The following is a 23796-nucleotide window of genomic DNA, read 5'->3' on the forward strand; positions in this document are numbered from 1 at the left end:
CTGTATGCCAACTAAGTGCTCTAGTCTTTGCAATAAGATATCATGGTCGATAGTATCAAATGCAGCACTGAGATCGAGCAAAACAAGAATAGAGACACGTCCCTTGTCAGAGGCTATTAGAATGTCATTTGTGACTTTAACCAGAGCTGTCTCTGTGCTATGATGTGTTCTAAAGCCAGACTGAAAATCTTCAAATAAATCATTGTTTTTTAAGTAATCACACAACTGTTTTGCGACCGCTTTCTCAAGAATTTTTGAGAGGAACGGAAGATTGGAAATAGGTCTATAATTGGCTAAAACCTCTGGATCGAGGTTGTGCTTTTTAAGAAGCGGTTTTATCACTGCTACTTTGAATGATTGTGGAACATAGCCTGATAATAAAGACATATTCATAATATTTAATAAAGAAGTGCTAATTAATGGAAAAACTTCCTTCAACAGCTTAGTTGGAATTGGGTCTAACATACACGCTGATGGTTTAGAAGAGAGAATCATTGAATTTAATTGTTCAAGGTTAATGGCTGAAAAGCATTCTAGTTTACTATCTAGTGTAATATTAGAACTTACGTTTCCGGGAGCTGTTGATAACACTATACTGGTCAAAGGCAAGAGGTCATTCATTTTGTTTCTAAGAGTAACAATTTTATCGTTAAAAAAGCACATAAAATCATTACTACTGAGTGCTATGGGAATAGAAGGCTCAATCGAGCTGTGGCTCTCTGTCAGCCTGGCTACAGTGCTGAAAAGAAATCTTGCATTATTCTTATTCTCATCTATTAATGAAGAGTAGTAGGCTGCTCTCGCTTTACGCAGTGCTTTCTTATATTCATTGAGAGCAATATGCCAAATTAAACGAGATTCTTCAAGTTTAGTGGAACGCCATATCCTTTCAAGTTGTCTCGACTTTTGCTTTATTTTGCGGGTTTCGGCATTATGCCATGGAGCTAATCTATGTTGTTTTATTTTCTTCTTTTTCAAAGGAGCAACAGAGTCTAATTTTATTCGTAGCGCATCTGTAGCACTATCAACAACATGATCAATTTGGGGTGGTGTACATTTTGTATAAGTTTCCTCCCCTACATGCAGACATGCTATCGAGTTAAGTATTGGTGGAATCTCTTCCTTAAATTTGGCTATAGCACTAACAGATAGGTTTCTGCTGCAGGAGCTTTTGACTAATGCTTTGTAGACTCGTAACAGTACTTCAAAAGTTACTAAGAAATGGTCGGATAAAGCAGGATTATGCGGTTCGACTAATAGTTGCTCAATTTCAATACCATAAGTCAGAACAAGGTCGAGAGTGTGATTATAGCAGTGGGTTGGTTTATTTACACTCTGACAGAAACCAACAGAATCTAATATAGAGTTAAATGCAACAGTAAGGCTATTTTTATCAACATGAATATTAAAGTCACCTACGATAATTACTTTATCTGTTTTAAGAACCAAAGTTGATAAAAACTCAGAGAATTCAGATAAGAAGTCTGAATAAGGACCTGGTGCACGGTACACTGTAACAAATAAGATTGGCTGCAAAGTTTTCCAGGTCGGATGCGTAAGACTAAAAACGAGACTTTCAAAGGAGGTATAATTTAATTTTGGTTTAGTATTGATAAGTAAACTTGAGTCAAAGATTGCTGCAACTCCACCTCCTCGGCCCGTGCCTCGGGCAATATGAGTATTGATATGGCTGGGTGGAGTGGCCTCATTTATGCTGACATATTCTTCATGTCTCAACCAAGTTTCAGTGAGACAGCATATATCAATATTATAATCTGATATTAAATCATTTACCAATATTGCTTTAGATGCTAGAGATCTTATGTTTAAGAGACCACATTTAATATTCCTGTTTTGTTACACTGTAGTAGTTGTTACATTTACTTTTATTAGGTTATTATGTATGACGCCTCTATTAGGTTTTACCTTAACTTGTCCTTGGGCAGACACACACACCGCTAATATTGGGTATTTTATTGGGTTCGGGATTCCTATGGATGACTGCCTAGGAGAGAGCGCAGAGAAGCGTGTAAGACTGCGACTCCGCCTCCTGGTCTCAACTCCAGTTTGTCATGGATTAAGTCCACAAAGCCCTGAGATGTTTGCCGAAATGAGATCTGCACCTTCCAAAGTAGGATGAATGCCGTCTCTCTTGATCAGACCAGGTTTTCCCCAGAAGGCTGTCCAATTATTTACGAAGCCCACATTGTTTGCTGGGCACCACCAAGACAACCAGCGCTGAAATGATGACATGCGGCTATACATGTCATCATTGATCAGATTGGGGAGGGGACCAGAGAAGATTACGGTGTCCGACATTGTTTTAGCATAACTACACACCGACTCCACATTAAGTTTGGTGCATTCTGATTGGCGTAAACGAACATCATTACCACCGACGTGAATAACAATCCTACTGTATTTACGTTTATTTTTAGCCAGCAGTTTAAGATGCGCCTCAACGTCGCCCGCTCTGGCCCCCGGAATGCATGTGACTGTGGAGGCTTCGGTCTCTAATTTCACGTGTCTCATAATAGAGCTACCAATAACCAGAGTTGGCTTCTCAGCGGGTGTCTCGCTGAGTGGGGAATATCTGTTAGATACGTGAACGGGTTGGTGGGGACCTGCGGGTTTCGCGTTATGCCCCTTCTGAACAGTCACCCGGGGGACGGCTAATAGGAGCTACCTTTTGCCGGTCCGCACCGGCTAACATGGGCTTTACTGTAGCTGAGTTACTTTCTAAGATGCGGAGCCGGGCTTCTATGGCTATGATTCCCGCCTGCAAGCTAACAACTATACTACATTTAACACATGTACCGGTACCAGTAAAGGAGGTAGGGAAGTAACCAAACATGAGACAGTTAGAGCAGGAAATAGCACCCGAGGGTGGGGAAAGAGCCATGGCTAGCTATCAAGCTAAAGTAGCTACCGTTAGCAAACCCGAAAAGAGTGTAGGCAACTGTGGAGTTACAGTCGCTAAGAGAAGGAGAGTTGTGAGAGCTTAAGCTGTAGTAACGTCTGATTACAACGTCAGGCAGTTGCCATGATCAAGAGTTTTAAAACGATCGATTAAGTAAAGATAATAAGCTATCAGCAACAGAACAGGCACACGGGATACCCGGAGATGACAACAACCGGAAGTTACAACATGCTTACCGCAATAGTGGTCCGATTAAGTGTGTCATATATATTATCATATATTTTTACATTCTGAAATTTGTTAGACAGATAGATCTAAACCTGTAAGGTCACAAAGGCTCTCAAACAGACACAAACTCTTGGTAGCAGAACTCCCACTGACTGTGAACATCAGACAAGTATTATCACTTTAGTAATTGTAGAAAATCAGAGAAACAGAAGCTTAAGTGAAGGAATTAGAACCATACACCAGCACAAAGGCTTGGAATTAGCTATGAAATGATATTATTCATTAACACTAGACTGTTAAATCTCAATGTAATCCCAAATGGATTATTAGAATCTCAAAGAATGTCCTAAGATTAAAGGAAATTAAAGTTCAGATAAAACAGGAGGAACGTGCTCTCTTTCTCTGGCTTTTGTTTAAAGCCTGGCGGCAGAGTTCTGGATGAGTTGAAGCTTTTCTATTGAGTTTTCTGGAAGACCAGCGAAGATTGCATTACATTAGTCCAACTTACTTGCTATGAATGCATGCATGAGCTTGTCAGCCTCTGGTCGGTTTAAAAATGAGCGTTCTTTGCTAATATTTCTTAGGTGAAAGAAGCCCGTCTTAGTCACCCTGCTTATATGATCTGCTCCTAGCCGCAGACTCAGGTAGCCCAGCTGTCCTGGTGCTGTTAGACCTGACAGCTGCCTTCGACACTGTGGACCATAGCATCCTGTTGTCACGGCTTGAACAGTCCGCAGGCATCACAGAAAAAACGTCCTCACCCTCAACGAGAGCAAGACTGAGGTCATCTTTTTTGGACCCCGACCTCCAGCCTCTCCGGTTGATATTCTGGGCTCCCTCAATAAAAACATCCTCCCCTCTGTCATGAACCTTGGAGTGACCTTCAATAGTGCTTTTAAATTTGATAAGCAGGTCAGCACCGTAGTTAAGACCTGCTTTTTTAAAATACGACTATTGGCTAAGACCAAGTCGTATTTATCTTTTAAAGACCTAGAAAGGGTTATTAACGCCTTTGTTACCTCGAGACTGGATTACTGCAACGCTCTGTATGTGGGTATGGACCAGGCCTCAATTAGACGCCTGCAGCTAGTGCAGAAAGTAGCTGAACGTCTTCTCACTGGCCATAAAAAGCGGGACCACATCATCCCAACTCTGGCCTCACTGCACTGGCTTCCAGTTCGGTTCAGAATTGATTTTAAACTCCTTTTATTTGTTTTCAAAGCCCTACATGGGCTGGCCCGGCCTATGTAGCCGAACTCCTCCAGTGCTACACCCCAGGCAGAGCCTTAAGGTCGGCTGACCAGCTGCTGCTGGTAGTGCCTAAGACCAGGCTCAAACCCCTAGGGCACTGAGCCTTCACAGCAGCTGGCCCCAGGCTCTGGAACACTCTGCCCCTCCATGTGAGGTCGGCCCAGACCCTGGGGGTTTTTAAATCTACTCTTAAAACACACTTCTTCTCCCTGGCCTTCTAGTCAGAGCGGAGCACGACTCCTGACTTTTCCCTGTGTTTTTTATATCTGTTGTAATTTATTGTCTTTTATTGTGATTGTAGTAATGTGTTTTTATTACATGTACAGCCCTTTGGCTCGACCAAAAATCACTATTAAATGTGCTTTATAAATAAAACCTGATTTGATTTATATGAGGTATACAATTGAAGCCTGAATCTAACTTCTTTATATACTTTAAATACTTGATGAAGAAGGCATGCATCAGTACTAGCCTTTATTATGGCAGAAAATGACATGGTGTTTTACCTGCAGAAGGCAAAGAATACCAGGATGTTGTACTGCATCTGGTTGTATTGTGTAGCATCATTTTTGGGGATCTTCTGTCCCTCAATTCTTTGCATGTATACATTTGAGAAAGAGGGTCAACTTTGCAATTGTTCTTCTACATATCCATACTACATATGTACTGTAGGAGGAGACCTGAATCTAAAATGTATTCCCACATTGGGAGCACTGGGAAAAAAGAGAGCAATCTCTGAACTTAGAGAAGTACATACTGTGGAAGCTAAACCCAACAACAAATATATTATTTGTTTAATGTTCAAAATGGGTGTTGCAACATGCTCACATGAAAGCTACAAGGGACAAGGAATCAGATCATGCCACAGATCACATCAAATATATAAGGAATATATGAGAAAGCATTGCAAACTGTTTAGATGTAATGTTTAATTTGTGTTAATGTTATCTTTTAGACGCTTCATAACATGTCATTTGAAACAACGAGTTATTTTCCGGTTCAACTGAGACAACAAAATACAGTCCCATTGAACTATAAGTGCAAAGAGCTGTAAAGAGCAGAGTAAGCCATGTGGGAAAGGACCAGTGGGGGCGGCAGATTCAACATTCAAAGGCTTTATTGCCATATGCACAGGAGCTACAGTGTACACATGGCATGACAATCTGAAATCCCAGGCTCCTCCAACAATGAAACATATTTAGGACAAACAAGAATAAGACAGATTAAAAAAAACACAATTAAAATAGTGCAAAAAGAAACAGTAGAATGGATTAGAATAACATAGTGTTTTTATGTTGCAAGACAAATGTGAGATGAAGTAAACTGTATACATGAATAATTATAATAATAAAACATAAATAATAATGAATACAATAATCTCAATAATGCAGATTGTTATAAGTGACCAAGTAAAGGAAAGAGTCTATACAGATAAGATGGACACAAACAGAATCAGATATTGTTTATTGTGGTGATATTGATTTGGACTCAGGCATCAAGCCTGGAGGAGGCTCTGTTTCAAGACCCGGACCACCCAATTACGGGTGTGTTCAAGTTGGTGCGTCACAAGATTCATGTGAGAAGTATTTAAAGGCAAAAAACTAAAACATACATAGATGAAGTTATTTTAAAAGGTTTTCAGGTTATGTGTCGGCTAAATACAGAAAAGTATACATCTTCTCGTCCTGCAATGTCTCTTATTTCTAATGTTATTTTAACATTTCTGAATAAAAACAATGTATTGTGGTGAAACTGCTGGTCATTCATCGTGACCTTGAGAATATGTGATAAACAGTCAGAAGATAATGCTTTATTTTAAGAGTATGCAGAATACAAATACATGAGTATATATCAAGTATATTGAGTTATCAACTAAAATGTTTCCGTAGTGACCATTTTTGGTAGAGGAAGAAGATTCCAACAGTCTGAACATACGATATAAAAATGTAGTTATTTTACGATGTGTGTAATTTAGATATGGAACAAAATATATATGGACAAAGTTTTGGGGAAAAAACACACAATTTCAAAACATTTCCAACCTGACTTTGGTACATTTCGGTAGAATGGCCCATAGACATATATCTCAGGACTAGTAATTATATGAACATGTTTAAAGAACAACATTATGTATTCAGTTACGTTGGAATGAGCTTTATCTAAAAACACCACTAGATGTCGGAGTCTAGCCATAAATGAGAGCCTGCATTACAACCCAGTGATAGTTGCAATATGGATCAGCATTATATACTATCTTATCATAATGTGTTACTGTGGACCATGCTTTAATAATGAAAGGGGGACAATGTGTTTATAAAGTATTTGCACACATGTGTTTCAGGACTGGTTGCTCTGTAAGTGTGTGTGTGTGGCTCTTAAAAGAGCCGTTGTGTTTCGGTGTGCTGGTCTCAGGTCAGTCTAAGCCCTCTCTCCGCGGATGCGGCGGGCCAGCTGGATGTCCTTGGGCATGATGGTGACCCTCTTGGCGTGGATGGCGCACAGGTTGGTGTCCTCGAACAGGCCGACCAGGTAGGCCTCGCTGGACTCCTGCAGAGCCATGACGGCGGAGCTCTGGAAGCGCAGGTCGGTCTTGAAGTCCTGAGCGATCTCCCTCACCAGGCGCTGGAAGGGCAGCTTGCGGATCAGCAGCTCGGTGGACTTCTGGTAGCGGCGGATCTCCCTCAGAGCCACGGTACCGGGCCTGTAACGATGGGGCTTCTTCACGCCGCCGGTGGCCGGGGCGCTCTTACGAGCAGCCTTGGTGGCCAGCTGCTTCCTGGGAGCCTTTCCTCCGGTGGATTTACGGGCGGTCTGCTTGGTTCTTGCCATGGCTAGCGAGAGTCTGCTTCTCTGTTGGAAAGTAGTAACGTGGAAGACTTGTCTGTGTCTCTTATATAGCCAGAGCAGGCACGGCAACGACGCTGATTGGTCAAATGTATACACGTGCCACTGCAGCTCAACTATTGGTTGGTAGAGATTGGAAAATTCAAATTTCGCGCTCATTTGTTAAACTGTTCTTATTATACATCCATGTGTGACATACAGCTTTTTTAACACTTTGTCTATGATACAAAAGTCCAGCAAAGATGAATGATGCACAAATTATTCTATACATTCATAAACTCTGAATTCTGCATATTGTAATGCATACATATGTTGATGTACATATTGCTATATTTATAATGTTATTTTAGCATTCTTAAAATCGTTTTTATTATGTATGCGAATAAAACACCAAGACACATTCTAAGTATGTGTTACTTGGCAACAAACCCGTTATGGTTTCTGATTCTCTAATAACAAAATAATGTCTTTAAATGAACAACATAAAGTATATGTTATCTGAGTTTCCTACTATGGAGTCAGCTATTTATAAGCAAAGCGATGACCTGAATCAAATACACTTTCAGTCACAGCTGGTGTGAAATTTGAGTATTAGTTTGATTATAACTTTTTTTGGCAACGAAAGATGAAGAAATGACTTGAATGCATCTTGGAAATACACATCAATTCAATACATGAACATCTTACTTGGTCCTGATATTCACTGCTGACTGGCTTGCATCATTCACAATGGAAATATAGCATGACGTACTGCGTGGCTCAGGTATACAGAGGATCGTACTGAATGCTACTTGGGTGAAGTAGAATTCAGCAACATTAATACAGAAGCCTTATTGAATAGAGGAAACTACGTGACATCCAGCAAAAGGGGCTTTATCCTCCTGGGAACCCAGGAAACAAATGTTTTCCAATCTTCCTTATTTTTGATTTCCTACCTATTTAGGGTTAAAAGAAAAACATCTTGCAATTTAGACTTTTTTAATGTAATTGTATTTTTAAATGTTACAGTATGTCCACTGTAGAGGAAGTCAGGAACATTTTAGTTTGAAAAGACAGCCACAATTAACAGATAGACTATGAAAAGTATTATGGTTATAGAGTGATATTAATACTAGAATACATTCAGCTTTATTTAAAACATAAGTAATTGATCTGAACATTGCTGTTTATTTGGTTTTTGGTGAATCTTTCCAGATCTTCAAAGACCTGGAGTCAATGTACTGAAAGCACCTCATTGGACTCCAGATGCAGATTTTCAATTTCTAGCTCACTCGGGCTGGTTTCTGACAGATGTAGAAACCAAAGCGCTATTCATTTGAGAATGTGGTGATTAACCTGCTGGATGTACGAAGGACATTGTGAAGAGGAGTTTGCTTTAGTTGAAATAAGGCTTTACTTTAGAGGCTACACCCCGAAATACAGATACATACATTAAGAGTAATTTAGAGTTAAGTTTTAAGTGTGTATTGCTATAGAATATGGGTGTTTTTAGTTTCAGTGACTTGGTGTAATATATGACTCGTTTTATATGTTGTACTCAATACATATAGAGCAAGGGGGAGATCACTGCTCTGGGCCTTTAAGTAGTTGTGTAGTGAAGAGAGGAATGTTCTTTAGTTGGAAGTGGGTGGCTCTTAAAAGTTCCTTTGGGGTGTTGGTAGAAGCGGGTTCAGGGTGTTCACTTCTTGGCGGGCTTCTCGGTCTTCTTGGGCAGCAGCACAGCCTGGATGTTGGGCAGCACGCCTCCCTGAGCGATGGTCACTCCTCCCAGCAGCTTGTTCAGCTCCTCGTCGTTGCGGACGGCGAGCTGCAGATGGCGGGGGATGATGCGGGACTTCTTGTTGTCCCGGGCGGCGTTTCCAGCCAGCTCCAGGATCTCAGCGGTCAGGTACTCCAGCACAGCGGCCAGGTACACCGGGGCTCCGGCACCGACACGATGGGCGTAGTTGCCCTTCCTCAGATGCCTGTGGACACGGCCGACGGGGAACTGGAGCCCGGCCCGGGAGGAGCGAGTCTTGGCCTTCGCTCTAACCTTTCCTGCACCTTTTCCGCGACCAGACATTTTCTATGTGTTTATTCTTCGACGTTAAGAAGAAAGTAACTCGGTCAAAGTTCTCACCAGACTATATATGAGCGCAGCTGTACGCTCATTGGTCAGATTGACCCGTAACTTGAATTCTTTTCAGAATGAGACGTTAAAGTTTAAATTTGTATTTTCTGAAATAGTTTTCACCCGTTCAAAGATGAATATAAACTCCTGTAATTTAAGAAGCGAAAGTCTCAATGTGTGGAGAACATTAAGACATTCATAAAGGTGTCATACTTAATGTTTATTTACAGTGTGTAATTAACTTATGAAATAATATATTCCGTATTATAACTCAAATGACACACCCACCTAAATACATGCAGCTGTAACGTGGGCTAAACATTTAACGGAAACAAAATGATCACCAGTTTTAACTTATTTGTGTAGATTGTAATTTGTGTGATGTCTACTTTTTTATCTTTAATATTTTGAGGACATCTCTTATTTCATATTATGATTATGTGTATTCATAAAGGTCTATAACGTATGTCTTCTCAAAATGTATATAGTTCTATTTTGATTATTTTGCTAGGTATTCTTCATCCTGTGTATTTGTATGCACCAAATATACCAAAGTTTAAATAAAGATCACAGGAAGATGATCCAAGTGAGTATAGCAGTTTAATGTCATTGCTACAACACATTATTTAAATACCAGCTTTTCATAAATAAATGGTGTTAACTTGTACCATGTATTATTTTAGTTATATTAAAAAGGCAACTATGTTGATGTATATCGGGACACTTTGAAAGAGGAAAGCAGCAGTAGATGAAGTGGGTGGCTCTTAAAAGAGCCGTTGGTTTGTAGCAGCAGCGGCAACAGGTTACTTGGAGCTCGTGTACTTGGTCACAGCCTTGGTGCCCTCAGACACGGCGTGCTTGGCCAGCTCTCCGGGCAGCAGCAGGCGGACGGCGGTCTGGATCTCCCTGGAGGTGATGGTGGAGCGCTTGTTGTAGTGAGCCAGACGGGAGGCCTCCCCGGCGATGCGCTCAAAGACTTCGCTCACGAAGCAGTTCATGATGCCCATGGCCTTGGAGGAGATGCCGGTGTCGGGGTGCACCTGCTTCATCACTTTGTAGACGTAGATGGCGTAGCTCTCCTTCCTGGACTTCCTCCTCTTCTTGCCGGTCTTGCTGGGGGTCTTGGTGACCGCCTTCTTGGAGCCCTTCTTGGGCGCTTTCACGCTGGCTGCTTCAGGCATGATCAACGGTTGAGGGTTCTCAAAGTAGAACGTATTCACCGAGAGACAGCGTGGTCTATTTATGGCGCGTTTCCACTGCAGCGGGGTAGCCCCGTTTAAGCGTCCCTAAGCGTCCTCGCTCTGGCCTCGGGCTGCCTCGCTGGCCGGCCCAGGCCGTGGCGCATTTCCATTACGGTTTAGGACCTGGGGTAGCAACGCAGTGTAGGCGGGGCGATCGGCTTTGTTTTTGTTCACATTTGAAGTTGTTCCGTCGAGTTCCTGCTGGATGTTATCATCCCCAATGAGACGTAGGAACGTCGTCACCTCCTCGGTCGACCACGGTGTGCTTTTCTTATTAGACGTAGCCATTTTTGTAGCTCATCCGTTTACAAAATGCTGTTTATAAAAATGCTGCAAGCTTGCTTCTAAATATATATGCGACGCTAGGGATGAACTCGCGCGCGATCTTGTGACGATTCTCTCTGACCAATCAGCAGTCGAGAGTGTTGACGTCACTAGTTCAGCCCTGGCCCTGGTCTGAGCGAACCACAATTTTATGAGGCCGGAAAAAGAGGGAAAAAGTACCCGCTGGCCGGTACTAGGCTATATGGAAACGCCACAAAAAACCGGCCTGGCCGCTTGAGGACGGATAAGGACGCTTAAACGGGGCTACCCGCTGCAGTGGAAACGCGCCATTATATTCATGCGATGCAAATGAGACTGTGCTGTTGCTCGCACGGGATTGGTTGGGTACTGAGCATGCGCAAAACAAATCACCCTTTGAACATAGTTTTTGAGAACAGAAGAGAAACATGTTTTTGTATTGAAATCTAAATAATGAAATAAACCAAAAAAGACTTGATACATTAAAGTATATTGTTTGTTCAGATTAAGATAAAATATAAAATGGTTGAAGAACTTGGTCTTTTAAAAACTGAAAATGATAACCTAAATCAAGAAATATGATATCATTCATAAACAATCAGATACTATATTACCCAACGCAATCTAGTACAAGCCATTCAAACTGGTCAACAAAGAAAGTATTTCATAGTATTTCTAGAGATTACATGAAGGCTTCCCTGATGCCTTTATAACAAACCTGTAAATGTCTGAATTGAATCGAGTGTGTGCGTGAATGCAAATGTTTTAAGTAAAGGGCTTTCTTGTATTTATATATGTGATTGATGGAGTAAGCTAATGATTCCATGTGGAGAGAAGGGCTTTAAACGTAATAAATAGGCTCGGGAAAAGGTACACATTAGATCATACCCTTAGACATTTCCAAAACCTAATGTAAATATTGAAATAACAGAAAAGCGGTGAGTGGACAACAATGCTAACAATATATTATAAATTGTTTTTGGATGTCTGAAGTATAATCACTAATAGAGCAGGGCATGATGACAACCTGGCAGGACATCTGGAATAACTGAGTGTACAGATAATAACATCATTTATTACATGGCTTAGTTGAATACTCGATTCTGATTGGTCAATTCAGAACACGTGACACGTTGTTAATACCGAACAGACAGACCGCTGTCAAGCACTTATTGACCGTTGTTAAGGACGCTCACATCTTCAGAAAGAAGTCCGGTCGATTTAACTGTATACCGTTGGGCCGAACTGGGACATGAAAAACAGCGCAGAAGTAACGGGGCAGAAACCCTCCTTTTTACGCAGCGGTCCAGACATAGACATCAAACGGCAACACATATTCAGTTGCCAGTTACTTTGGCATTAGGGCAGGGATATCTAGATACTTTCCAAGGTTTGACATCATGAATTGTGCTACTTTTAAAGCAAGGAGCGATGTTTTCAAATCTGTAATCAAAAAGCTCCTCAAAAACGCAAGCAGTTCCTACCGTTGGCTTTTCAAACTGACAAGAGACGCTCTAACTGTTTTTCAAATGTTTGAAAAGCTAGCAAACTGTCAGATTGTCGTTAGTTTTCCGCTGTCGTGTGATAGCAACATGGAGGATTTTAACATTAATTTTAATATATTTGGAGAGCACAGTAATTTGGAGGAATGGTTAGTGGCTGATGAGTCCCCAGTGAAGAAAATAAAAAGACAAGAGGGACAAGAAAACAGCGGAGAAGTAACGGGCAGAAACCCTCCTTTTTACGCAGCGGTCCAGACATAGACATCAAACGGCGACACATATTCAGTTGCCAGTTACTTTGGCATTAGGGCAGGGGTATCTAGATACTTTCAAGGTTTGACTTAATGAATTGTGCTACTTTTAAAGCAAGCAACGATGTTTTCAAATCTGTAATCAAAAAGCTCCTCAAAAACGCTATCGAAGCAGTTCCTGCCGTTGCTACGTTAGTTCAAACGGTAACAACGGACTATTTTTCTTAGCGGATGCATGTAAGGGATAATGTGCAACAACGCGGTCATTATGGGGAATTCTATAACACATAGGTGTGAGCAAGCTCTCTGATTGGTCAATAGGCGTGTTTGATTCCACGATCAAAGAACGGTCAAATAGAACGTGCCTTTTCACAACAAGTCAGTATCCCTCCGCGTCTGAGAAAAACGGTATACCCTTATACCCTCGAACTGGAACAAGAAAGCAGCGGAGATGTAACGGGGCAAAAACCCTCCTTTTTACGTTACGAAACAAACTTCTAAACATAATATGGAAACATTTAAGATTAACTTCAACCTCCGGGGGGGTCTTACTGTGGAGGACTGGATTGAGGAGTGCCAAGAAAAAAAAGCACCTAAACGACAACATGCAGAGCTCCGTGAAGAGCAGGTAGACCAACTGGAAAAGTACCACAATTCAAAAGCTAACTGCAAACTGGAACAAGAAAGCAGCGGAGAAGTAGTGGTTTCCATAGCGACACACAGCCGTTACATTGTCTCTCGTTGGAACATCGTTAGCTACAAAATGTCAGATTTTATAGTTATCATCTGGACAACAGAAAAATGTGGAGCAACGCGCTTTTTGCCGGTCCGGGACACGCCAAACGGCCACTGGAGGAAAGCTCTTCCGTGAACACCACAGCACCAACTGCAAAAAAGTCTGGCATGGAGTTCATGAGTTGTTTCAAAAATTGCACGTTTAATGGCAGCATGAACATCCACCTTCATTCTGAAGCCAAAATGTTAAATATGTAAATAAATAAATAGCCTAATTCAAGAATTGTTGTCAATAAATTGTTTTCAATAAATTGGTTAATAATATATTATTTACTATAATGATATCAATAACTGTAAGCGGGGAAGCAGGAGTGTTCGATTGATCGGCTCTCGTTACCAAGGGAACTACTTTATAGGAACTACTTTCTGACGGAGATTAACTCAAGCAGAAAGTGAAGGTTTGGGAGCAAATTAGCACATTATGAAATTATTTTACGATATTGTTGATTACAATGATAGTTTGTGTTATAGAATCGCAATCATACACGAGAGGCCGTTCTTTAACGTCATTATTGCTTTTATGGATTTAGAAAATTATTTTATTGATTTAAAAAATAGTTGTATTGATTTAAATTGACATCCATCCGCTAAGAAAAATAGTCCGTTGTTACCGTTTGAACTAACGTAGCAACGGCAGGAACTGCTTCAATAGCGTTTTTGAGGAGCTTTTTGATTACAGATTTGAAAACATCGCTGCTTGCTTTAAAAGTAGCACAATTCATGAAGTCAGACCTTGAAAGTATCTAGAGACCCCTGCCCTGATGCCAAAGTAACTGGCACACTGAATATGTGTCGCCGTTTGATGTCTATGTCTGGACCGCTGCGTCAAAAGGAGGGTTTCTGCCCGTTACTTCTCCGCTGTTTTCTTGTCCCTCTTGTCTTTTTATTTTCTTCACTGGGGACTCATCAGCCACTAACCATTCCTCCAAATTACTGTGCTCTCCAAATATATTAAAATTAATGTTAAAATCCTCCATGTTGCTCTCACACGACAGCGGAAAACTAAAGACAATCAGACAGTTTGCTTTTCAAACTGTTACATTTGAAAAACAGTTAGAGCGTCTCTTGTCAGTTTGAAAAGCCAACGGTAGGAACTGCTTGCGTTTTTGAGGAGCTTTTTGATTACAGATTTGAAAACATCGCTCCTTGCTTTAAAAGTAGCACAATTCATGATGTCAAACCTTGGAAAGTATCTAGATATCCCTGCCCTAATGCCAAAGTAACTGGCAACTGAATATGTGTTGCCGTTTGATGTCTATGTCTGGACCGCTGCGTAAAAAGGAGGGTTTCTGCCCCGTTACTTCTGCGCTGTTTTTCATGTCCCAGTTCGAATTGCTTTACGGCCCAACGGTATACAGTTACATCGACCGGACTTCTTTCTGAAGATGTGAGCGTCCTTAACAACGGTCAATAAGTGCTTGACAGCGGTCTGTCTGTTCGGTATTAACAACGTGTCACGTGTTCTGAATTGACCAATCAGAATCGAGTATTCAACTAAGCCATGTAACAAGTCAATTTAAATCAATACAACTATTTTTTAAATCAATAAAATAATTTTCTAAATCCATAAAAGCATTTCAATTAATATTGGGATTCATAACGTTACTTTGTTGAGAATGTGGCCATGTAATAAGCGGAATAATGTGCAGCGACTTGGTCATTATGGGGAAAATAACACCTTCATGCCGATCTAGATCCCTCCGCTTCGCGTCGGGCTCCTGATCAGCCTGTCGGTGTTCTTTTCCCCATAATGACCGCGTTGCTGCACATTATCCCTTACTTAAATCTGTCAATGTCAAATAATATAGGTGAATGTAGAATGTTGTAGATCAGGACTCAATGACACCATATTACATCACAGTAAATGTGAGACTTAAAGAATGTGGGAAACATAATTAGTTGATAATGTATTGCTATGAATTAGAAGATTCAGTGTAAAAATAGAAAGAATCAACGTGGAAAGGGAAAAGGTGTAAGACTTGTTTGGTGATGAATTAGTTCAGGTTAAAAGGGCTTTTTTAATGTGAATGAAATTGGTTTAATATAAGCCATACATGTTTTTGGTTGTAATAATTATATGAGAAGAGCTGTCTTTTACTATTACTGCTGGACATCAGCTTGTTGTAGCTGGTTGGTGTAGTTTCTTGATGAAATGCTTGTAATTCATTTCCTCCACAGGTATGGCTGGAAGTTCACAGGCCCATTATTGAGTTAGGTGTTCATCCTCAAATGCAGTGAAGATAATACAGACCTACTTATTTCCATGATGAAATGTTTAGCCTTAAACGCATACATTTTGGTGCCTAAAACACCGTTGTCATTTCATATGTAAATCAGTCCTGTTATCTAAACTGATAAAGTGTGATATCTGACAAGTTATCTGTTCAGGACATGTTGATATTTAGATTTCTGTTATACTTACAAGATTATAGAATTAAAATAAAGAACAAATACCTGAAAAGTGTTCAAAAGTATTTTCTAACACAGGTATTGTGTGATATACTGGATAGTCACAAAGAGGTATATATTTTTTAAACATTTAAAATGTGTAGTTACAAATCATCCTGACGACCTTTCTTAAAATCTCGGGAATCATTAAAAGGCTTCAAAACCACTTAGTTTAGAGTGGCAGGATGTCAAAGTTACTTTCCAACAAATAATACATGTGGTGTTGTTGTTGTTGTTGTTGTTGTTGTTGTTGTTGTTGTCTTTAGACTGAATACCACGAGCATTCCAGGTGGTAAACTCATAGTGGATTGAAGAGTGTATTAAGGCAATGTATTTGCACATGTTTCATCATAACTTGAACTGATACTAGTTCTGATGACTCCCATCACTAAGGCCTATTGCGCCATGTGTAATGGTGCATCACAGTCCCTGGAAATATAGCATAACACATGAATACTCTCCGTGAGGGGGCGAAGGCTGGGAACAATAAAAAACTGCCGCTGTGAAAAGTAGAGACGAAGGTCACACGTTGTCCAGCGATAAAAGAGGGGGGGGGGGGGGGGCATTCCCTGCGTGCCGAGAGGCAGGAGAGAGAGGCGCACAGCTGGATCCCTGACATCACTCACTCCGACAAGACACTCAGTACTGAGTGTGTCAGCGAGGAATGGGAGACATCCCTCAAATACAGTTGAATGAACGAACAGGGGGAAGACCAAGATGCAGCAAAATTAATGTTGAAATAGCAGTAATACCAGTGCCACGTTCATTGTTAAAATTAACAAGGGATGGAAAGGGGGAATGGCAGTTTTAGAAGGCGGATGATTTTGACCGTTTTTATTTCAGGGGGGATGCCATCCCCCCTCATCCCCCCTCAACTCGAGTACTGCTGACATCACTCACTCCGACAAGACACTCAGTACTGAGTGTGTCAGCGAGGAATGGGAGACATCCCTCAAATACAATTGAATGAACGAACAGGGGGAAGACCAAGATGCAGCACTGCAAATGTCTTCCACCGTCATTCCTCCGTGCAAAGCCGGCGTAGAGGATGACATTCCTCTGATGGAGAGCCCACTGATCCCGGTGGATGCATCCCAGAGACATACACCTGCGACACAGCCTCTCGCAGCCAGTGTTTACCCAGTAGTCCCCTCGTTATAATGTTAAATAAAGGAAAGCGTGAAAGTTGGTTTATCCTCTCGATTAATGCAGTACAAACCACTTTACTTAAATTCTAGTAAAATATTGGCGTGCTCGGTGTAGGTGACGGCATCACGGTACTTAGTTATTCCAAGTATTTTAATTTCTTTTTTCATGTGAATGTTAATGTCACATTTGGCATCGTCGGTGCCGATCCAAACACCTTCAGTTTAGCTGTGGTTTAATTTAGCTCCTGATGCTAATTCATATAGGTTTAGGTGGTTTGTTAGAACATCCATTTCCTGTTGGTTTTTTATTATAACAGTAACATCGTCTGCAGGCGATGGCAGTTATTTTGGGCGCATGGCCAACTGGTGTTCCTGATATGAACCTGTCATTGTTTGTTATTTTAATGAATGGACTTATGGCTAGCACGTACAGAGCTGCGCTTAGAGGGCACCCCTGCTGCTTAACCCCTCTCTCAACATTGAATGCATTTGTTAACACAACGTTTACATTTACACAGACACAAGATTTAAAATACAGACACTTAATCATGTTTATGAAGGCTTCAGGAAATCCGTAGGCCTTCATCACCGACCATAAGTAATCCCTGGATAAATAGTGGAAGGCTTTCTTTTGATCAAGTCCAATAATTAAAAAAACTTTCTTCCTCCGGTCTTGCCTCTTCCTGACATTTTCTGTTTAGGTTAGCAGAAAACAATACTTCCTCATCGATTGGTGGTGGTCTATAGAGTGAACATCTGGCCGCTGATTGGTCAGGTCGAGTGGTACTACCATCGACCAATCAGAGAAGCGTTAGTCCATTCACTGTGTCAAGTACAAAATACCTCACATAATTAAATCATCGAATAACATATACTATAAAATAGATCTGACTATTCACATATACTCAAACAATATAGTGTATTCTTAGAGAAATATTTAAAAATAAAGTATACTTAAAGGATCAAAGTGAAGCACACTATAAGATAGTTTGGCATGCTGAAGTGACAAAACAAATGACCAATGTGACCATTAAAGTATATCCAATATAATCTAATTATTAAACATACAAAATAAAGTAAAATAATGTATTTATTATCAAAATCAGGAGCTAATCCGATCTCCTCAAGTAAAAGTAAATTAATGTGTAATAATAGTCACAATGATATGTAGCATTAAATAAGTTTCGATGTACATTTATATGAAGTTATATAGGCCTACAAAATATTTACATAGGGTTTATACACTATCAAGTATATGGAAAATATGTATGTTGTGAGTGACTGTCAGAGGAGCCTTCTGTGAAGTGAATGTCTACTAATATAGCAACATAATAGAATGTGTTGTAAAATTAACTAACTTATACGATAATGATAAATAACCACAACATCTTCTGGTTTTGCAAATAAATATGCAGCAGACTTTAACAAACTTGTATTTATGCTAAATTAAATATTAAAACAGGAGAGTGCTCTTTCGGTGTATGTGGGTGGCTCTTAAAAGAGCCTTTTGGAGATGAAGTAGAGGATCTGTTTACTTCCTCGATGATTTCCTGGCTGGTGCCTTCTTCGCTGCTTTGGCAGCTGGTTTAACCGCCTTCTTCACAGCTTTCTTGGGGGTTACTGTCTTCTTGGGGGTCGCTGCCTTCTTGGGGGTCGCTGCCTTCTTGGGTGCTGTCTTCTTGGGGGTCGCTGCCTTCTTGGGTGCTGCCTTCTTGGCCGCCACCTTCTTCTTCGGGCTCTTAGTGATCTGCTTCACGGGGGTTTTCTTGGCAGCAGTAGCAGGCTTCTTCGCTACCTTCTTGGGAGTTACTGCCTTCTTGGCAGCTGGCTTCTTAGCGGCGGGTTTCTTCGCTGCTGCTGCTGCCGGCTTCTTGGCTTTGGCTGCGGGCTTCTTCGCTGCCTTCTTGGGCTTCTCGGCGGCCTTGGCTGCCTTGAAGGAGCCGCTGGCTCCGGTTCCCTTGACCTGCACCAGGGCTCCATTCTCGAGTAACCTCTTCACGGCGCGTTTAATGTGAGCGGTGTGTTCGTAGCCCTGAGCGGCCAGCGCCTTCTTCACCGCGATGTAAGAGATCCCTTTACGGTCCTTGGAGGCGGTGACCGCCTTCAAGATGAGCTCAGCGGCTCCGGGACCAACCTTCTTGGCCGGCTTGGCTGCCTTCTTCTTCGGGGACTTTGCTGGTGCCTTTGCCGGGGCGGCGGCGGCGGAGACTTCAGTGGGAGCTTCTTCTGTGGCCATGATGCTGTCAGGAGGATTCTCGGTCTGATGAGACGGAGAGAGAAATCCCAGCGAAGAGAGGAACTTAAACTCACCATGAGAACCGTAGAGACTCAACTCAGTGGCTCACACAGGAGCTGCAGAAAAACTGTGCCACTTTGTGCTTTCTCTTCAGATAAAACTGTAAAAAATACACATTTAGAGAACGAATTGAATTTCAAAGGTTCATCGAATTGATAGCGAATTACTTTATCTTCATATAGAAGCCAAATAAAGCTTTGAATATTGTTGTGTTTTCATTGGGAAGCCTTTAAACCTCCTAAAACTACTGCCGTGAGAAGGACTCATCTGCGACTTTTTCCTATAAATGATCTCCTGAACAACTTAAAATGCTTCATATTCTCAATAAAACTAGTAATATAGTTAGGCGAGATGTTGTTTTAAAGACTCAAGGTGAAAAAAGGCAGTAGTTGTAAACAATTATTTGTTAAACAGAGGTAATTCTGCTGTCTGCAAACACACTCCCATCAGGACAGGCCCTGGCTGTGTTTTAAATACAGTCTTTGTTACTCAACAGTGAGAGACCTTCATTTAGCACAGCTTTTCTCATGTACATCACAATACAACTATATTTATATAGTAGTATGATTTATAATAACAATCTGAAATGTGTTAGACAGATTATATATCTAACCCTGTAATGAATGAAAGGCTCTCATACAGACACGCACTCCCTCTGGTAGTATATGAACTCCCTTTAACTGTCAAACTTGTTTTTTTTCGAATTCGGAGAAAAATAGAAAGTAATATATACTTGACGCAAACACAGGGGATCATGAAATCAAATGAATAATACCCATAAAACCTGTTTGTGTTATACTGTGATCAGAATAATTACATTCAAGGAGATTTAGAAACGTACGACTCTTGTTTGATATAATTTGATTAGTACAAATTATTTATTCGCCAAATTGCTGCCCTCTTATTGCTATTGTGTTTTTACATTTCAGATACTTCTGAGCATAACTGTCATAAAATGCTTTGAATATGCGATATAGTCTGAGGTATTGTAATCCGTGTATCTACCGTCCAATTGTTTTTCTTTATTAAACACGTAAACGGAAGAGCGTCTGAGAGGCGTTTTTGCTTTTGCTTTTTACCTTACTAAATGGTCTAATGGTCCTTGGAGCGAGGGGCGGGGCGAAACTCACGGAAGTGATTTCAAAACAAAAGCGGTGATAATATTATAAACAAAGGGAAACAAGGTGAATTTAGCGATCACAACGAAAACGGCCAAGACACATATTGAGCCCAGAAAATGGATGTTATTAAGGGCTGTAAATATAATAAGCCTCTGTCTAAAATGGACAACGTTGTTAGGAGATTTAAACTATAGGCTACAGCGATTCTGCACCGCGGTCAACTCCGCCGCCTCTCGAGTTTTTTTTAAATCAGCTGCTCTTCATTCCTGCTATATTTGACGAGTGATACAAATATGTTTTACCACAAGTTCTTAAGGAAACTGACACTATTGGACTCTGTTCTAGTTTGACTTCTACCAGAAATAAAATGAAGTATTTTTGCTGTGTACTTTGTGAGTAATCCTCTGTCAGAGTCCCCTCCTTAGTCAACACATCCTCACTCCCAGGTCGGCCTATGTTGACGTTATGTCAAGTCCCCTGTGTCGGCTTTTTCCAACGCAAGGGGGGGGGGGGGCCTTAGCGTCCATTTTCAGCTTTCCGGGATGTCCATATGTTTCTATGGACGCTCATGGAAGCACGGCATTCGTTTGTGTCGACTGCCCTTAAAGGCAATGTGAGCGTCCATTCTCATTGGATAACGGAGAATTGTACACCCGGAAGTAAGTATTCCCCTTACTGTCGATTGATTTTACAGTGATATCTGCACTATTCATCGACTAAAAAACACCAGCTTATCCTTGTTAATTACACAACATTGATTGGTTTAAATTGTGTGCAATGCTTTTGTATTTTTCCCCTTCGATTCGGAGAAACAAATATTTTTTCAGAGTAAAGGATGGCAGAAGACACGACACTACCCAGAATCCCCAGCTATCGTTTGGACTACACCATGTGCTCTGTTTGAAAAAAAAACATGGCCGAACTTCGTTTTATTCTCGGTGGAAAATGCCTATTTTAAAGTTAGTTTGGCCATTAATATGCGTTTTGATGTCATTTGATGCGAGAAATATGAGTTGTTATTTCAGATTATGTGTGCAGTGGATGTACATGATCTTTTGTTTGCTAGTTATTACGAAGATTACTTCAGGAAATTGCATCCATAACGTTTTCATTGTTACCAAGGTGGTTGCTAGGGACGCTGCTATCGATATTATTTCTGTTATGTTGTGTAACTGTTTAATGCTGTTATCTTTATTGCTACCCCCTTCCCCGTCAATGTATAGTGTTGGTCCACAGCGCAAACATATTAGTTTAACAAAATCTGCATCTAAAGATAGCCTACGTTATTTCCCCCTGTGCAATTCCAGTCTCACATCTCACAGCACATCGTCATTAACAAATACCGGAAACAGACCGAAAACATTTAAAAAAAAAAATAATAATACTTTATTCCGAGTGTGCTTGCTTTTCTCTTTGAAAGTCATCACATACCGGCATTGTAATACATGGTTCGGCTGCATTAAATATGACATATCTGGACAGTAGGTGGCAGCAGATAATCAAAGTGGATAATGTGCTGACTTCCGTTTGATGAGGGAGTGAGCAGACGTGTGCGTGGAGGGCTCCTGACAAACTTTTCTATACCTTTCAAATACTACTCAAAGCCGATCTGGTAACCGAATCAAACCACGCTCATATTTAAGGGAACTATGAAGTAATGTCTAAGGGGAAACAGAAACAGCCATCGACATCAACCACACAAACAACCAGAGCTGCGACCACAGCGGCTAAGATAGCAGCTAACATGGCTGCCGCTTGCCCAGTTACCAAGGGGGACCTGGAGGCTCTTCTCAGTAAACAAAGTGATAGTTTAAAATCCGATATGGCTAGACTGTTAAAAGAATCAACGGACTCCCTGGAGAGGTCGGTAAACTCACTGGGACAACAAGTGGCATCGTTCAACTGCCGCCTCGACAAAACCGAAGTAGTGGTGGGTGAAAACTTTGAGAAACTCACCTTGATGGAAGCCACTGTTCAGTCCCTACAGTCCCAAACCATCACACTCCAGGAGCGGGTGGATGACCTCGAAAACCGGTCCAGGCGGTCCAACTTGAGGATAATAAACATACCCGAGGGGCGCGAGAGGGGTCAGGACCCGATAAAGTTTGTGTCTGACTTGATAATGGAGGTGACGGGTCCCGGTGTTCTCAGCAGTCCTCAGGAGAAATAACGAGCCCACCGCTCCCTGGGTCCCAGACCGGGAGACTCCAACAACACGGGGAAACCTCGGGCCTTCATTGTAAAATTCCTCCGTTTCCAGGAAAAAGAAGCAGTCTTAAGATGGGCCAGACAACACAAGCTGGATTACGGCGGCACCGAGTTGAGAGTTTATCCTGATATCAGCTCCGTCCTAGCCAAAAAGCGAGCTGCGTTCATCCCCATCAAGAATTATCTTTATCAGAAAGGAATACAATTCCGCCTGTTGCACCCAGCTCGTCTTCGTGTTTCCTTTAGAAATGACGACTACTACTTTGACTGTCCGCAAAAAGCCCAGGACTTCTACATCCAACGCATTGTCCCGCCGGAGTAGTGGGAGGCTGTGGAGCACAGACTTTCTCTGGACTGAATGCACGGCAAATAAACACTCACAAACGGACATCTCAGGAAACGGTGAAGTTGAAATGTTTAACCTGAGTCTGTTTGTATTAAGATATCCTGATATGGATCCACCGTGAGGTATGGATGGATGTTGTTATCCAGCATGTGCACTAGCTTTTCTCTGTTGTTGTGTGATGTTTACTATGGCCACTTCCGGTGTTAAAGGGGCACGGTCCGGGGGAAACAAGCCTTGCTAGGAACAATCTCAGGTTTGTGCGGTTAACTTTGTATTGGCTACAAACAAAACTAGACTGTTTACTCTGCATGTCAGACCAATTGTAGAGATAGGAGCCCTGTCTGCTCAGGAACATAAGTTAGATTATAGGTTAACATACGGAAGTGACATATTTTTTTGGAGTCCTGCTGCTAGTTCTCATTTTAGGATCAAGCTTAGGAAAGGGAATGTGTGTTTGGCTCTCCTTTTTGAGAGCATTTCTTTTTTTGGGGAGAATTTGGGTGTTCGGTCCTACTATATGTTTATTTTAGTTTTTTGTATTTTTGTTGTTCGTTTCTCCTGCTTTCCATTAAATAGGCTGCATACTACCTCTTCATGTACTTCAGGCTCATATTTTGATGATGGTTAATTTAACAGGAAATGGTGAAGCATGTCTAAGACTTGTCTCCTGGAATGTTAAGGGCATGAATGCCCCGGTTAAAAGAGGCAGAATTTTGTCCCACTTAAAACACCTTAAAACGGAAATTGCCTTTCTACAGGAAACTCATCTGACCACTAAGGACCA

The 23796-nt window shown here is 41.3% G+C and overlaps 5 protein-coding genes across 17 annotated transcripts in view; 1 reads left to right on the forward strand and 4 right to left on the reverse strand.

Annotated features, from left to right (window-relative positions):
* The window catches only part of LOC117550549 (histone H1-like), a 101122-nt gene that overhangs the window by 40165 nt on the left and 37161 nt on the right, over nucleotides 1–23796 (forward strand). The gene's annotated exons all lie outside the window — the stretch shown is intronic.
* Nucleotides 1–23796, reverse strand: part of LOC117550545 (histone H1-like) — a 142592-nt gene that overhangs the window by 15728 nt on the left and 103068 nt on the right. For 4 of the 12 annotated variants that reach the window (XM_034222938.1, XM_034222939.1, XM_034222930.1 and 1 more), the window contains 2 exons: nucleotides 18735–18854; nucleotides 18478–18701 (listed from right to left, as the gene is read on the reverse strand). In XM_034222938.1, the coding sequence (XP_034078829.1) occupies nucleotides 18573–18701; nucleotides 18735–18854 (249 nt within the window). In that variant the 3' untranslated portion in view covers nucleotides 18478–18572. Of the gene's footprint in view, nucleotides 1–18477; nucleotides 18702–18734; nucleotides 19308–23796 lie in introns of those variants that run through there. The other 8 variants (XM_034222935.1, XM_034222931.1, XM_034222932.1 and 5 more) reach the window with 8 other exon arrangements.
* Nucleotides 6183–7248, reverse strand: LOC117550557 (histone H3). Its single transcript, XM_034222970.1, has one exon. It carries the CDS (start codon nucleotides 7226–7228, stop codon nucleotides 6818–6820), a length of 411 nt encoding a protein of 136 aa, XP_034078861.1. The 5' UTR covers nucleotides 7229–7248; the 3' UTR covers nucleotides 6183–6817.
* Nucleotides 8921–9322, reverse strand: LOC117550563 (late histone H2A.L3-like). Its single transcript, XM_034222976.1, has one exon. The coding sequence runs from the start codon at nucleotides 9303–9305 to the stop codon at nucleotides 8922–8924; it is 384 nt and encodes a 127-aa protein (XP_034078867.1). The 5' UTR covers nucleotides 9306–9322; the 3' UTR covers nucleotide 8921.
* Nucleotides 9993–10547, reverse strand: LOC117550575 (histone H2B 1.2-like). The gene has a single exon (XM_034222988.1). It carries the CDS (start codon nucleotides 10532–10534, stop codon nucleotides 10157–10159), a length of 378 nt encoding a protein of 125 aa, XP_034078879.1. The 5' UTR covers nucleotides 10535–10547; the 3' UTR covers nucleotides 9993–10156.

Source organism: Gymnodraco acuticeps, unplaced genomic scaffold (genome assembly GCF_902827175.1).
Source record: "Gymnodraco acuticeps unplaced genomic scaffold, fGymAcu1.1, whole genome shotgun sequence".
NCBI lineage: Eukaryota > Metazoa > Chordata > Actinopteri > Perciformes > Bathydraconidae > Gymnodraco > Gymnodraco acuticeps.